This window comes from Tursiops truncatus, chromosome 16, assembly GCF_011762595.2.
Source record: "Tursiops truncatus isolate mTurTru1 chromosome 16, mTurTru1.mat.Y, whole genome shotgun sequence".
NCBI classification, from domain to species: Eukaryota; Metazoa; Chordata; class Mammalia; order Artiodactyla; family Delphinidae; genus Tursiops; species Tursiops truncatus.
The window spans coordinates 28,986,399-29,003,951 of NC_047049.1; the positions used below are offsets into that span (position 1 = coordinate 28,986,399).

The window sequence follows — 17,553 nt, forward strand, 5'->3', positions numbered from 1 at the left end:
GTCCCCTGTGGATGGGTGGGGGTTTGGGGAATTAGATTCCAGGGTACAAACTGGGGCAGAGTGATCAAACTCCTTCTTTTGAGCCCCCAAAACCAATTTGGAGATGGACCAAGTAAGATTTTAATATGTATATAACTGGAACTCTCATCCAAAAGCTAGAAATGGAATCTTTGTTTCTTCTCTATTTTGAGAAGTTCAGAGAAGTCCTAATGACCTCTCCTTAGGTCCACAGTAATGGAAAAAAGGGCAAATTTCCCACCAAAACAGATTCACGTGGTTAGATAAACCAGTGGTGAGGCTGTTTGAAGAAGAGATAGGATACAGGATTTGAAGTCTAGTGGCCTCAAAGTCTAGTGGGTTGTATGACCTTGGGCCATTCACGTAACTTCTCTGATTTTGTTTCTTCATCTGTAAAATGAGGATGCTAAGAATACAGTCAGCCCTCTGTATCTGTATCCATGTGTTCTGCATCTGTGGATTCAACCAACCACAGACTGAAAATATTTAAGAAAAAAATTTTCAGAAGGTTCCAAAAGGCAAAACTTGAATTTGCCATGTACCAGCAACTGTTTACATAGCACTTACATTGTATTAGGTAGTGTAAGTAATCTAGAGATGATTTAAAGTACATGGAAGGATGTGCATAGGTTATAATACAAACACCACACCATTTTAAATACGGGACTTGAGCAACTGCAGATTTTGATATCCACAATTGTTCCTGGAACGAGTACCCGACAGATAGGGACCACTGTACTATCCTCCTTCCCTCTTAGGGAGATTAGGAAGGTCACATGAGGCCCTGTTTTGTTAACTGCTGGTGAATGCTAGTTCTTATTGCTATTATTATTGTTATTTCAGTTATTGTGGTTATTTTTTTTTACATCTTTATTGGAGTATAATTGCTTTACAATGGTGTGTTAGTTTCTGCTTTATAACAAAGTGAATCAGTTATACATATACATATGTTCCCATATCTCTTCCCTCTTGTGTCTCCCTCCCTCCCACCCTCCCTATCCCACCCCTCCAGGTGGTCACAAAGCACCGAGCTGATCTCCCTGTGCTATGTGGCTGCTTCCCACTAGCTATCTACCTTACGTTTGGTAGTGTATATATGTCCATGCCTCTCTCTCGCTTTGTCTATTGTGGTTATTTTTAATAATAATTTACGTAACTGGAGAAGCTTCATGTTACCTTTATCCTCAACTTGTTCTTTGCTTTTTTCCTCTTTCCTCTTTCTTTGAACCCTGGAGAATATGATAGGTGATATTTTTGGCACCTGAAAGGCAGTGCTAAAAACAGTTGTGGTTTCCAAATTTGGACTGCCACTTAAGAATTTTCAGTTTTCTGAGCAGTGGGTGAATTCTGATTATGTGAAAATCTATGTGATGCATTTGAAAGCCTAACAGAGACAACGTTTGGACAACCCACTCCTTTGCATGATCCACACACTCTCTCCCTTCCATTAGAATGAGGATAATCATCTGTACTTTGGGAGATGAGTCAAGGGAAAGAGTTGAGAATCTCTCAATGCAGGCAAGAGTCAGACGGGAAAGTGAGAGATGTTCAGGATACAGTGCAGATGGTATAGCATGGATAGCTGGGTTGACTCCAAAACAATAACATAAGAACCAAGATGAACCACTTCGGCTTAAGTCACTTGGACTCTATGATTTGTGTCATCTCCTAGAGGAATCAGAGGAGGAAATAACACTTTTTGATATTATTTTCAGCAATTCAATAGGCACAGGAAGGAGTTGGTGAAATCCCAGTCATAAGGGAAGTATTTCCAAAAGTACTGTCCTTATGATTGCATTTTGAATACTAAATAAAATGAACAATTGGCTTCCCTAATATTTGAAAATGTCCTTTCTTCCTCCCTTCCTTCTTTCTTCCCTTCCTTCCTTCATTTATCAACTGTTTATGACATTCTTGTATCTTCAAGACTCCTGAGGATAAAATGGAGAACAAGACTGGTGTGGTGGTTATCCTCAAAGACCTTATGGTCTAATGGGAAAATAGTTAATGAAGCAAGCAATGATAGTAAGATGCAATGATTCCCATAACAGGGGATGTTTCGGGTGCTACAGGAGCCCATGGTGAGATGTATCTACCTTAGTTTGTAAAGGAAGGGAAATTGGGCAAGTCTTCCCAGAGGAAGTGACATTTAGGCTAATTCTGAAAGGATAGACACCTTCTAATTTATACAGTTCTTCTTAGGGTGTGATCAGAGGACTCCTGGTGGTAGATGTATATGGTGGAGGGAATGGTTTACATGATTTATAATATGACCATGATCATATTGTTAATATCATCATTGCTTATGATTGCTCATAATACTTAATAAAGATTAATTCTTTTGAAATCTCAATAAATGCAGTAACATTATACCCCTTTTTCCAATATATCCTAGTTGCAATATCATGGAAGTAGGTAAGGCAGAGGAATATTTAATCCTTTGGAAGTAACGAATAGATTAAAAAGGAAACTTTTTTCTCAGCCAACTGCTGGTTTACCTACTTATATCAAAGTATATCAAAGGGGAAGAGGGTAAAAGAATAACAGTTATTCTTGAGGATCATAGAATAACTGGATGCACAACTAAAGGAAAATGAGGACAATGACAATGTTAACCTTCTCTAATGAAGAAAAGTGGAAAATGAAAATACCTTAGTAGGGTAAGAACAGTAGTATCACTACTGGAAAAAAAATCACTGTTTCATTCGTTGATTCATTCATTCACTCATTCATTCATTCATTCAATAATGTTGACGGCTTATTTCAATGTGCCAGTGCCTGCCATAGTGCCTGTCACTTGGCAGGTGCTCAATCAATATTGGAGGGAGGCAGTTAGGGAGTGGAAGGTGAATGAGCAGAGTAAAATAGTGGGAGAAATGTAAAAGAAGCAAAGTAATGTGTATGTCTCAATCGCATTTGGATCTGCTATCTCAGCTGTTCACATGCAAAAGAAGCTAGTCTGCTACTAACTTTGTAACATAGTGTTGAATAGATAGATATTGATTTAGGCAACCAAAAATGGGCTATGCCTATATGTAGGCACAGTAGGAGAGTATCTTCTGGGTATATGCTTAAGGGTGAAAGAAAGTTCTCTTTGTGGCTCAAAGTAACATTTCAGTCAGTTTGCTAATGCCAGATATTTCATTTTAGAAAAATAATTTTTCATTTTACATTAGGGGGAGGAAGCAGAATGTAAATAACTTGAGAAGAGGCAAACTACACTGATTTAAAATCACACTAAGGTGTTAATATCAAATAATCCTTTCCCAAGAGCAGGGTTTTTTTCTTTGCAATAATTTTAGTTTATTTAAAAAAAATTTTTTAATTGAAGTATAATTGAATTGCCATGTTATGTTAATTACTGCTGTACAGCAAAGTGACTCAGTTATACATATTTGTGCATTCTTTTTCATATTCCTTTCTATTATGGTTTATCACAGGATATTGAATATAGTTCCCTGTGCTATACAGTAGGACCTTCTTGTTTATCCATTCTATATATACCAGTTTGCATCTGCTAATCCCAAATTCCCAACCCAACCCTCTCCCACCTGCCTCCCCCTTGACAACCACCAGTCTATTCTCTATGTCCATGTTTCTGCTTCTGTTTCATAGATAGGTTCATTTGTGTCATATTTTAGATTCCATATATAAGTGATATCATATGGTATCTGTCCTTTCCAAGAGCAGGTTTTGATGGAGGGGAAGAGAAACACAGGGCAAAGAAATACTTAAGAGAGTCAGAGGACCCTAAACACAAACTGTGCCACAGTAATACCTTAGGTGACATCCAGGTGTGAGTCTAAGTTTTATGGGGCTGGAAGCTTATACAATGGGGACCTCTTTAAGAAAAAGAAAACAAAACAAATTTGCATGTTTTAGAAATATATCTGACCATATTAACACATTATCATGGCCCTTCCCAGGACATTAGTAGAGGCCTGTGAAAACGGGGAGCTGGAAGTTGACGAGCTTCCCAGTAAATTAGCCTCTGTGACTCAACTTGGCTATCTGAAAATGGGAGAATATGTCCCAAGGGAAACTTTGGCTCTTCTCTTTCAGATATAAGACACTAATGATAAATAGGGGAATCTAGCTGGAAAGGTATGTTTACCACAAAAGAGCTCCAAAGTTTCGGTCAGTGTCCTTCCAAGAACCACATTTCCTTGATTCTTAAACACAAACAATTATAAAATGTAACATCAATTTAATAACAGCTGAGGGGAGAGAGTAAACAGCTGGCAAATTTCTTTTGATGAAAAACATTCTGATTTCAAAACCATTAAAATGTGGAAAATGCATCATCAACTGACAAAAATATAGTAATTGTATCACCTTTTAGGCTACAAATGCCATCTATTGAGTGCATCATATATTGCTAACCCATTGAAGAGACCAGTAATTTTTTTCAAGGCCACGCTTACTAAGTAGTAAAATTAGAACTCCTAACTCCAGGGCCCACACGCTATCCAATACACCGTTCTGAATCTCCCATGCTAGTTAACCATTAATTTTGTAGCCCATGGAATATTTATATTCCTGACCATCCAGGATGAGGAAACCTTTTTAAATAGAAGAATACTGAATGTTCCTGGTGAAAGAATATCAAATTGACCTCTTGGTCAGTTGATATAATCTGGGGTGGGTGTCCTAGAAGTGAAAGCTGAATGAAAGTTGGAGGCCACAATCTTAGGTGATATCTAATATTATCACAATGTTAGATAGTGGAAGCAGACAAGGATTTTCAGGGAGTGATTTGCATTCATTCACTGGGCACCATTCGTATGTTTCATGTGCACATGTATAGTGAGGTCCTGCTGTGTGGAAGGCAATGACCATATGAAGGACATATTGGGGGAAGGGCCCTGAGAACAAACTGCTACTTGGGGCAAAAATCTTCTTCAGGAGGAAAAGGCAGCTTGGGGTGACCTTCTAACATTTCCACATGGAAGTGGGGAGATTACAGGGTTTGTCTTGAACGAGAGGAAATTACCTCTGAGGCTGGTGGAGCCTATGACTCGTCAGTAGGTAGACAGTAAGCCTGAGGGATTGGTTAGTCATAGAAGAGGACTGGAGAAGGGAAGAAGAGTGTTTTATGTGCAGGTAGCTGCTGTCCAGTCTTTCCCTCCACCAGCACTTATCCTTGAACATAGTCATTGCTTTGGGACTGTGAAACTTTCTTCCTCATTTTCTTGCATATGATCATAATTTCCTTGCCTCCCCAGTGACTTTCTTTTTTGTGTATTTTCTTATTTTAATTTTATGTTTAGTTGCAATTACACTCGATTGCTTTTCCGTGGTTTGAGATAACAAGAGCAGAGAATACAATTTTAAATCCTAAAAATGACACAGAAACAGAAGCCACAAATTAAAAATTGATCTGATACCAAAAGAAAATGGGCAAATATGGCACTCCGGAACAGGAAGATGTTAAAAAGAAATTATACAGAAAAAATTAATGAAACTGACAGGAAGTTCATTAGACAGAAGAAATAAATCAGGAAGAATGTGATGAGATATTGGAATTGGCTGAGCTCAGAATAGCTCGGCTTGTCTAACCTGAGAAGGACATATTAAATATGGAGGCAGTTTAGTGAACCAGAAGCTTCTAGTTCTCCTCAAACAGGAAAATTCAATTAGAAAGTGAACAGAGTCCCGAAATGGAACTGTGAGGATTTGATGTTTGCTCTTATGGTTTTGAGGTTATTAGTTATCTTCTCTGATATCTACTCAGCATTTCCATTGGTAAAATATTACCTCTCTCACTTATTAACAAGTAAACTACTTCACTGTCTCATTATTTAACAAGTTTTTAATAAGCGAAGTGGCTGACAAGTATTTTATAGGGCATGCAAAATGGAAAAAAACGTGGCTTTCTCAAGTAGCTTATGGTGTAGGAGGGTGAGGCAAACAGAAAGTTACAACTCAGTATAATAAGGTCAAGGATAGCAATAGGTTCCAAGAACTTTGGAGGCCAGAGGAGAGAATTAATTTTCTGAAGTTTTGAGAAAAGTTTCACAGAGGAGGTAACATTTAAAATAAGCCATGAAAAAAAAAAATCAGACAACATGGCTGAGGAGTGAGTAAGGGACAAAGTGATCATCAGAAACCTAAAAGAAAATCATGTAGTTGAAAAATGGTGAGTCCATTTTGTGTGGTGAACCTCAGATCTTGTGGGGACGGAGAGGAGAAAAGGTAGCCAAGGGGTAGTTATGAAAGGTCTTACATACCAAGTAAAGGAGTTGGTACATATCCCATGGATCCGTGTTTATCACCACGATTTCACCATGTTTAACATGCTCCCATGGACAAGTGGATAGAATAGACTACGGGGCTCTGTGTAGTTTACTGGCTCCTTTGCTTTTTTTTCCATGTTAAGGAAACATTTCGTAGTTCTGACGAATGAAAAGAATATTATTGTGATAACATTGAATCTACTTTCTTTTATTCTTAAGTAAATCATTTCCCAAATCACTGCTTTCAATATTATCTGAAACAAGTCACTCATAGCGCATCTGCCAGATAGTCGCACAGAACACTCTGTGAGCACATGATTGAGTTCTGCTGCTGGTAATGGAAAGCCACAGAGGTTCTGAAACTAGGGAGGAACTTGTCAAGTTAACAGACAGCAGCACTGTAGAGGATAGTCTTGAGAAGGATACACTTTCAGGAAGACCAAGGGAGAAATGATAAGATCCGGAACTCAGGAAGGGACAGTGAGTGAGAAAGGAGAGGGCAGAATGGAATGATCCTGTCCTCTTCTAATATAGTAGGTAGCTTAGAGTCAAAAACACACAAGAACGATGGAAAAATAATTGGAGCATTACTCTCAAGAGCTCTCACCTGGACCTCTTATAAATATAATAAGGAACAAAGAGGCAGGGGCACCCCCAAGAAGAGCTATGTGCATGGGTAAGGTTTAAGAAGCTCCCTAAAGCTATTCAGCTCCTTTTAACCAGTGACATAGGGGACCAGTTCTGGCTGCTTAAAGAGCTACTGCTCTTCCTGAAGTCCTGGGGGAAGTTGATTTCCAACTATATGAGATGCTGGAATTAATGGATTCCAGCGTCTTTTGGAGGGTGGGCCTCTTGCCAGGGCTGATTAGCCCCACTGGCCTGTCCACTATTCCTGTTTTATTGCTTCCTTTCTCATTAAGGAAGGTGTTGGGTTTGGATAACCATAAGCGACATGTCTGCTGTTAGAAGTCTGCCATCGCTTGCACACTGAAACCAGGCTCTCAGGATTCTTTTTTAAACAGATCACAGATTGAGAGAAACAGGAAAAGGAAGCCCAGGTTTGAAAATATGCCACAAAAAAGGTTATTTTCCTATTTTTACTGTTTTCTTTTTTAAAAAATATTCAAAGTGGTAGGGAAAATAAAACTTAAAAGAAAAAAAATCAATACTGTTTTTCTCTCTCACCCCTCCTCTCTCAGTATAGCCACACGAAGCAGTCCTGATGTCCTCAACCCCTGAAATGAGAGGAAAGGGAGTTTGAGGGTTTCCCTTCATACCACCCTGACCCCAGCTGGCCCCAGGATTCTGAGCAGCCACTGGCAACTTGCTAAGCTGTTCTGTGGATGCCTCAAAGCTCCCTTGTCCACATGGGCCCAAGGCCTGAAGTCTAAAGGGGACAAAAGAACTGCTGAAAGGGAGACAACCACTCAACTCCGCTCTCCCTTCACTTCAGTAATCTCAGCATTTGTACTTCTTCTCCCTCCCCAGACAATGTGTTCCTTAAAATAATCTTCATTGGCACATCATTTCTCACCAGGAACTGTACCCTTGTTCTTTCCAGTCCTCCAGTTTTCTCTCTTCCAGCACAGGGGGGATCACATTTACTCAGAAAACCACAGTGTTAAACTATAGCCCTTAGTTTCTTAGAGTTTCGCTTTCTAAGGGAATTTTGCAGCTGGTTCCATCTGTTTTTCCTGATTTTTTTCTGTTCTGTCCATGCTAATTTCCTCTACAGTCCCAACCAGCACCCAGCCTCAGCACCTCCCCTACACGTTGCTATGATGGTCTTCTCCGCTCATAGTAGACACACAGTTCATTAAGCCTCTCACCATGTCCGAAATAGGCCTTTCCCTGCTACTTAGCATACATCTGGTCTATTACCTACCACCACAAACGTATCCAAAAGAAAAGCAACCAACTGTAATGTTAGATTGATCCAGACACAATCTCATGTGCTTTGGACAAAGAGAGTTGTCTAGGTAACATTTGCTTTACTTTAAGCGCAAGAGGGAGGAGATATGGGGATATATGTATATGCATAGCTGATTCACTTTGTTATAAAGCAGAAACTAACACACCATTGTAAAGCAATTATACTCCAATAAAGATGTTAAAAAAAAAAAAGAGCTTACCATATGCCAGACACCTTTCCAAGTGCTTTACAAATATTAGGTCACTTAAATATTAGAAAATGCTCTCCTTTTCTAATTTTACAGCTGAGGAAATTAAGGCACAGTGAGGTCAACAGTGAGTCAATGATAAAACCAGTATTCAAACACAGGCAATGTGTGTAGAGTCCATGCCCCTAACCACTAATCAATTCTGCCTCACCAATTACAAGAAGTTTTAGATTGTTTCCTTCCAAATCTTCCTGCAAGTCAGAAGACAATTCAGATGAACTTTATTTACACAGGGTCTGTGTCCTTGCTGAGTCCTGTGTACACAGTAATTTATAAATCCAACCATTTTCTGGAATCAAGTCCTCATTTAAAGGAACTAGACTTTAAAGTCCTTATATAAGGAGCTAGAGGGATCTCTCCTGACTACCATCTAAAATATCAACCCTCCCCTCCTGCCAAGGCACTTTCTGTCAGATTACTCTGTTTCATTTTCCTTCTAGCACTTACTATTTCTAAATTTATGTTTGTGTGTTTATTGTCAGTCTCCTCCCCTTGACTAAAATATAAGCCAGTGAGAGCAGAGACTTCTGTTTCATTCACTGTCTGCCCCTAGAACTCTGCTTGGCATAGAGCAAATGCTCAGTATTTGTTGAGTGAATGAATAAATGCATTCGATAATGCCTTAATGTTTTTGGATGGACATCCTTCGCCCTTTTTCAGTCTAATTTAAAATGTTCCCCTTAGGAAATCTCACCTACTCCTGTGGCTTTTTCCACCACTCTCAATACTTACCTCTGGCCCAGATCTTCAGATCTTTGTTTTTGAGATTACCAGCTCTGACCAGCTCTGGCTTTTTTTTTTTTTTTTTTTTTTGTCTCCCATATTTGTTATCTAATTTTAATTTCCATAATCAAATTTACTCTTGACCTTTGAGGGATAGGAGCCAAGGGGACCTGCGTAAGCATTACAAAATACTAATACATTTTAACATTTTGTATTTGGAAAGGACTTAGATTTCATCTACTTCAAATTTGTGGCTTTACATGTTGGTGAAGAAATTGAATTCCAAGATAATGCTGAGCCAGAAGTCTCACAGCTGCTGTGTGTGGTAGAACCCCAGACTTCCAGGACGTATTCCTCTTTCCACATCAGTTATCTGCCTATTAGCGTCTACCTCTCCTTTTGCTAATGATACATACACACAAACACACACACACACGGCTTTATTGAGGTATAATTCATGTAGCGTAAGATTCACCCTTTAAAAGTGTGAAATTCAGTGGTTTTTAGTATATTCACAGAATTGTGAAACCATCACCACTGTTTAATTTTAGGACATGTTCATTACCCTCCAGAGAAACCCCATACCTATTTGTAGTCACTCCCCATCCTCCCCCCTCATTCTCCCTCACTTTTTCCAACCCTAGAAAACCATTAATCTACTTTCTGTCTCTATGGATTTGACTATTCTGTACATTTCATATAAATGAAAGAATATAATATGTGGCCTTTTGTGTCTGGCTTCTTTCACTTAGCTCAATGATTTCAAGGTTCATCATCTTATACTAGTTACCTTTTTGTTTTGTTTAACCAAACCACCTTTCTCTAACTGCCTCAATCATTTCAATATCTTTGAGCAAAAATTAATCTTTGACTATCCTGGAAGCCAAAGGCAAAAAATAAAAACACAGATATGTTACTCAGTTCCAGTTAGTCACAGCTCCAGATCCCGTCCGGGCGCAGCCTCTCTGCACACGGCCTGCGTTGCTACCTCCATCTTGAGTTGGGAAGTTGTGCAGCCGCTTTGCGCTAGAAACTCTGGTCTGAAAGTGCTGGGTTTGAGGCCTCTGCCCGCCGCACCCTATGAGCCAGTGAAACTAGACTAAGTGCAAAAGAAAAGAAAAGAAAAAAAGTGGCCTGGAACCGAACCAGCAATATCTTTGAGGTCTGCCTGTATACAATTTGATGAATTTGGACATATGCAAGCACTCATGAAACCATCACCATGATCAAGGGAGAAGATGGAGGAAGAGTAAGACACGGAGATTACCTTCCTCCCCACAGATACATCAGAAATACAGCTACACGTGGAACTGCTCCTATAGTTCCAGTTAGTCATAAAGGAAGCACAAAGTTTATCAGAAGCATGGACGTTTTAAGGGGAATCATCACTGTAGGCCTTTAATTTCACCATATGACTCTGTCTTCTGATCATTTAAGGTGTTTTTCTCGCTTTCTTATTTATACTATTTCCAGCTGCCCTTGGGTTGGGCACTCTGAGCAGTGTCAAGAAGGGGGAGAGGACCACCTTGTGGTGTCCTCAATGACTCTGGGTGCAAGGGGAAATTCTTATTTAATCTTTAACAGTTTCCAGCTTGACCTCCGCTATTAATTTTTTCTTCTATTCTTGATCATAATCCTTACTTACATCTCAAATTTTTAAAATATATTTACAGCTTTAACCCTGAAAGGGTCAAGTACTTTACCAACCCTGATTTTAAAATAGGTCTCAAATAATGCATATTCTCTAGTAGATGCAGGGGAGAGAGCAGAGGGCAGGGAGCTATACATAGGGAGAGATGAAAAGAGGAATATGATTGCTTGTTAATGTCTGCCCACGGGTCTGGGAAAAGGAAAGTTCTGGCATATATGTTACAACATACATATGGTTTTTTTTTTTTTTTTTAGACCTGAGGTGCAGAGAATTAATTACCCTCAACTACAGCAAACTATTATCATCAGTTCATGCAAAGCCCTCCTTTTGTTTTAATTTTCACCTTCATCTCTAATCCCCACTTATATTCACCTCCCTTTTATACATGCCTTCCTTATGTCTTTTTTTTATTTTTTTTCTTTTTGTTTTCCTTTTTTTTTCTTATGTCTTTGATATATGTCCTTAACAGAGATGTATCTTTATATACTTTTAGTGTTATTGGGTATGAATGAGTAATTACATAAATAATATTGTGCCATAAACCTCATTCTGTTTCTATTTTTTAAAAGCTCACTAAATCTTTAAAGCCTGTTCATGTTGCTGGACTTATATAGAATGTATTGCTATAACTGCTGCATAATATTTCATGTATGTATTTTACTTTTTCATTCCTCTAGCAATGGACACCTGCCACAAACAGTGACATAGTAAACATCTTCATACTTGTCCCCTTAGAGACCTGAGGCAGAATTGCTTTGTTCTATATGTCTAGGAGAGGAATTGGTGGGCCGTAGGACCTAAATACACTACTGTCTTTATCCAGTCCCTCTTGTGCACAACCCGCATCCTCTCAGTCCCACCTCCTACTCTAGCCATCCCTGCAGAGACCAGAGCTAGGCAGCTGCACAGGCTGCAACCAGCTTGGTGCTGGTGTGGTGGGGGAGGACCTCTCATTTTCTGCTCTGGGACTTCTCTAAGGCAGAGTGTGGAATGGTGGGAACCTGCTCAGCACTCATGCCTGCACAGTGAAATGGGGTGATCACAGTCACAAGGCTGCTGTTGACCTTTGGAGAACAGGAACCAAATGATGAACGCTTCCCCTGGTCACCCCCCGCCTTGGGGGACAGTTCTGAGACACAGTTCTTAAGGCTTTTACCAAGTTCCCTGTAGAATTGAGTATAAGTTGCCAGTAGTTACCAACTTGAAAACTCATTCTTGTACTGTTTTTTTCTTCTTCCTTTTCACAGTCCCCAGTTCCTCATTCCTGCTCCCGGTTATTTCTTCCCAAATGAACTATGTATAGACAAGGCTTTGTCTTAGACTCTGCTCTCAGAGATTACCCAGCATACAACATGATCCCTAAGTACTGCCAGATTGCTCTCCAGAGAATCTGAGACCACATCTAGTAGTCTGGCCAATCTCCAGCTTGTGGATCAGAGACGAGGATATTTCAAAATTTCAGAGGGCCACCTTTTGACAAGAGGCTTTGTGTATGCTTAGAAGGCAGCTCCCTGTGTAGGATGTTTCATGTGTGAGTCAGTGGTTTTTCTTTTTACACTTACTGCAGTTAGTTTCAAAATGTGGTTGTAATATACATACATGCCTTGGTAATGATAATATACCTCTCCCAAACATTGATCTCTGCCCTCTCTCATGATTCACAACTGCTGATGCATGGACGGTACACTCGTCCATGGATGTGCCATAACAGAGTGTTAAGAAAATTTGCTTCTCAATGCTTGTTAATATGGAAACGTCATACCACCTGCATCTTCCAGTGAAGGGTGTTGCAGTCAACTTATGTCCTAGATAAGGATGCATTGTTCTTCTGTCACATTGTCACTTGGGTTTTCTTATGGGAAAAAAATGATCATTTCTTTGAGTGGACATGTATCAATATTAATTCTTTTGTGTGTGTGTGCCAGCTATCTGTATGGGGTGCATCACCATGAAAAGAGCACAGGTCATGACCACCTGGGAGCAGGGGATGAGAGGAACTTCTTTAAGGGAATGTATGTTCCTTCTCATTTGGGAACAGCTTTTAAAAATCTCATCATCTCCTTCTGCTTTTGTTGTGTGAACAGGTGGTTAACACATACACCCCAGGAAAGAAGATTTGGCTTGAAGGTGTGGTGACCACCTCAGTTGGAGGCACAAACAATCTGTCAGATTCCTATGCTGCAGGATTCTTGTGAGTAACACTTGCAATTTCACTCCCAAGGGCTTTGAGGAAAGGACAGTGAAATTGCTCATTATTCTGCCCATTGGCCGGAGTGGCGGAGGTTCGTTTCCCACTGAAAATTCTTCATCCATTTCTTTGTAAATGTGTTTAATCACTCAACAAACAGCGATTAGGGACTTGTCTAGTTACTAAGATCTCAGGTACGAGCATTAGAGCAAAAGTAATAATAGTAGTAATCATGATAGTAATAAGAGCTTTATTTTATGTCTTCAGTGCAAAATACAGTACAGACAACATACATTTTCTCTTCTACTTTTCACCTGAGTCCTGGGAGATAGGTAAGAGTAAGACAGGAGTTTTGCCCTTTAGAAACTTATGATTGGAGGAATGGAGATGGGGAATAAGAAAAGCTGTAGGAGAAAAGTGTCATAATAATAATAATTTTAACTGCATAGTGCTTACCATGTGCTAAGGACTATCTGATGTGCTTTATATGTATTTACTAATTTAACAACCAGTGTATTAGATACCCTTATTATATCCTTATACCCTTATAAGAACCCAATGAGGTAAATGTGATTATTGGTTAGTGGCAGAGCTTGGACTCAAGCCAAGGCAGTTTGCTCCAGAGTCCAGCCTCTTTGCCACTACAGTATGCCATCTCTCTTTCTGCCTTACGTGGGCTATCCACAAAAGGGGTAGACATGCAAAAGAATCAAGAGTTTCTGAATGGGAGGATCAGGAAGGGCTTTGCGGAGGAAGAGGCATTTTAGTGGAACATAGATTTCTCTAATTTCTATAGGTGAAGATTGTTGCTGATGGTAGTGGGAGCATAGAGGCTGAAGGAACATTATGAGGGGAAATGATTAGTGTGAGAAAGCCTCAGTATCTTCAAGGGTGTAGTGAGGGCTCTGATTAGGGACAGAGTTTTACCACCAAATCATGGAAGACCTTGAAAACCAGGCAGGGGAAATGAGGCCTTGTTCTATACTCAGTGGCTAAACCATTGATGATTTTGGAGGAAGAGAGAGACCCATCTGACCTGTATTTAAAACGTTGGTTTTGATAATAGTATGCACAGAGTTTGGATAGGCAAGAGGTAGGAAAATGAACTCGAAGGCTACTGCAGTCGTCTGGAGAACAACTTAAGCCAGAAGCATGAGGACCTCTGGCTGGCCTGCCATTGTCATGGACCGCAGATTAACCAAGTGACCTGTTCCTGGTCCAGTCTAGTCTGTGGTCCTGGTTTTTTGTCTGAGCAACGTTCTCCTAAGAACTGCAGCTCTGCCCTCAACTATGCGTTTCACTACTAACAGCTGCTCCTAATTATATAGCTGTAGATCTCCATGAAGGCAACTTCTTCAATACAGTTGTGAAGGACAAATCAGGCTGGTCAAGTAGATTGTCTTTAAGATGGCATCCTGGCAGATGCAGATGAAGATAATGAGTCAATGTCTACATGATGATGGCTGGGGTCTTCCAGCCCTGTGTCCTCACATGAGAGGCACAGAGAGGTTGTTCAGGGAGCATGGTTCAGTGAAGGAAATGGAGTGAATCAGCATTTGCTACAGTGTTGCTGAGGGTCTTCTTTCAAAAATACTCTCCTCACGGGGTTTCACTGTGAGAGGCAGCTTGACAGTCCGTACTGCAGGAGGCCTCTGGAATCAGAAGAAGAATGGCCTTTGCTCAGCCTTCGCAGAAGGACTCCTCTGCAGGGCCCAGCAAGCAGCCCTCTTGTACTGTTTTCGTGAACATTCTTCCCTTTAGAGAGTGATGTGAAATGAGAAATAGCACAGACCTTCATGAAGAGAGCTAGAGAGAGACCTGCCTTTTCATGGGCATCAGCCAGATATCCATAGATCTCTGAGTCGCTTTGCAAACACAGATAAATATTGTTGTTTAGATTTTGGTTGTAGTTCAGATGTCCAATGCTTTGTTGACAGATCAAATGACAACCAGCTCATTCTGCCCCTGGTCTTCTCTCTTACCTCTTTATCACCCATTTCCTCTCAACCCCACTGGCAGTACCTAGATATATGCCCTTTGAGTCCAGTTCTCCAAGGGGCATAAATTGCTTCCTGGGAAAAAAAATGTAAAGCATTCTAGGAAGCTCCAGAAGGCTAGCAAGGAGTTGGAAAGAAGGCATTTTGCAGCCCTTTTTCAATACATGGCATAACTATAAGCTTACCAGGGCATATACAAATGCATGCACAAATGAGAATTCTCTGCTGCCAAGTATTCAAGGGTAGTTTTCTCAATCAGGGCTTTGAGATTCTTTGATGCCCTACCCTTGGCATACTGCTGTGTCTGCAGCACCTAGTAATGTCTGCCATGTAGTAGATATTCAATAAAGTTTTGTGGATGAAAGATAATGGCTGCAGAAGCATCCTTGGTGAGATATACCAGTTACCTTGACACTTTTCTCTACTTGAACATAAAAGGGAGACCTGGAACATCATTTATTTCCCCTACTCAGGAGATTTATTATTACAGGAGGAAGATGAAGACAATTCCAGAACTAACCATCTATTCTGAAAAGCCATGGGGAAACAAGGGCTCTGGCCATAGTCATTAATTAGCAATGGTCTTCATGTCAGTAAGGTCACTGGTTTGGAGCTCCATACGGTCTCAGATTTGGGAAATCAGAACTATGCATTATTTGTCCCTAGTATGCTGAATGGTGATTCTCAAAGTCCTAGAATCTAATTTTATCCAGATCAATTTCAACTTAGAGTATTGAGCACCTATAGTGTGCCAGGAACTGTGATGGTTGTTTTGGGTACAAAGCTAAAATGTGTCTATTTTTGATGAGCTCATACCAGCTGGGAGAAGACAGAGAAGTAAGTAATTATCATTCAGTGGGCCAGCAGAGGGTATGAATAAGAGTTCTGGGGAAGTACAGAGGAGAAAGATACTACTATTGGCTGGGGCAGCAGAGTTCAGAAGGAAATGACACTTGACTTGGAGATTAACAGATGGGAAGAAATTTGCCAGGTGAGGTGGGTTAGTGGAAGAGAGGAAGGAAATTCTAAGGAGAAGTTAAAACATATAAAAAGGCTCAGGTAAGTATGTGAGAGCAGCCAAAAGTAGTTTGTTTTTTTTTTTTTAAGATGTTGGGGGTAGGAGTTTAGTAATTTATTTATTTATTTTTTGCTGTGTTGGGTCTTTGTTTCTGTGCGTGGGCTTTTCTCTAGTTGTGGCAAGCGGGGGCCACTCTTCATCACGGTGCGCGGGCCTCTCACTATCTCGGTCTCTCTTGTTGCGGAGCACAGGCTCCAGACGCGCAGGCTCAGTAGTTGTGGCTCATGGACCTAGTTGCTCCGCGGCATGTGGGATCCTCCCAGACCAGAGCTCGAACCCATGTCCCCTGCATTAGCAGGCAGATTCTCAACCACTGCGCCACCAGGGAAGCCCCCAAAAGTAGTTTTATGTGGCTTAGAGCCTGGGGAATAAAGTTTAGGGTGAGAGAAGACGTGATAGGTGAAGCCAGACAATATATTCTTAGGAAAGATTGTGAAATGCCTTATCTTTTACCCTGAGAAGACTGAAGCTCTAAGTCACCTTTCTTACACACATATATTATTACAATTGGAAGTTTCCTTGCATTTCAGAATACAAAGAAAGAAAATGAAATCAATTCACAAATGAATGAATGAATGAATGAGTTAAATGTGTAAATGGTGAAGGCAGAGTTAGCAGTAGGTGTTAGAAAAACCATGAGGGCAGTATTTTTGAAGGATAGCATGCCCTGGAGAGTGGGTATTTGGCATGATGGGGTATGTGAGCAATGCAGGTCCTCCACTGCAACATATGTGTGATGGTAGCATACTCCAATCCCTGTATAGTTAGTTATAGTGCCAAGGGAAATTATTACTGCATTGCCTACTGACAGTGATATATGAGGGATGCAAATGACTGGACCATAGGTCACAGGAGTATGTGGGTTAGCGTCATATGTAAAGTACATGGACAGTGAATAGGTGCAAGCAGGGGAGTTTGAGTGATGGAAAATATAGTGTGTGTGCTTCTGTGATTGTGTGTTTTGTGGTCAAGGGGGATGACTTTAGGCTTACAAGTGGCTAGGGTGTTCATTTTATTTGTTAGTATTATAGGAATAAGAGATGTCATTAGCAACAAGCTATTTTATGACCAAGGCAATTCATTTTACTCCTCTGGACCTCTTTATTTTCTTATAAAATGAAGAGGTTAGATTTGATCATCTCTATAGATCTCTTCCATCTGTGTATTTAATGCTTAAAATAGTTTTCTCTAAAGTACTAGGTAAATTTGATGGGTGTGGGTGGTGGTGTGTATGTGTGTATGTTGGCCAATTTTTATAGAGCTTGTTTTATGCTATTTTTAAAATGTATTGATGTAGCTTTTTTCCCCTGCCTTTCAGATGGTTGAACACTTTAGGAATGCTGGCCAATCGGGGCATTGATGTTGTGATTCGGCACTCATTTTTTGACCATGGATACAATCACCTCGTGGACCAGAATTTTAACCCATTACCAGTAAGTGTAATAGAAAGGTTCCCAACTCCTTTTCCATGTCCTTCCGTTC

The 17,553-nt window shown here is 40.2% G+C and overlaps 1 protein-coding gene across 5 annotated transcripts in view; it reads left to right on the plus strand.

Annotated features, from left to right (window-relative positions):
- HPSE2 (heparanase 2 (inactive)) overlaps positions 1–17,553 on the plus strand; it is a 633,877-nt gene that overhangs the window by 469,348 nt on the left and 146,976 nt on the right. For all 5 annotated transcript variants that reach the window (XM_073794093.1, XM_073794092.1, XM_073794091.1 and 2 more), the window contains 2 exons: positions 12,893–12,999; positions 17,390–17,504. In XM_073794093.1, the coding sequence (XP_073650194.1) occupies positions 12,893–12,999; positions 17,390–17,504 (222 nt within the window). The remainder of the gene's footprint in view (positions 1–12,892; positions 13,000–17,389; positions 17,505–17,553) is intronic.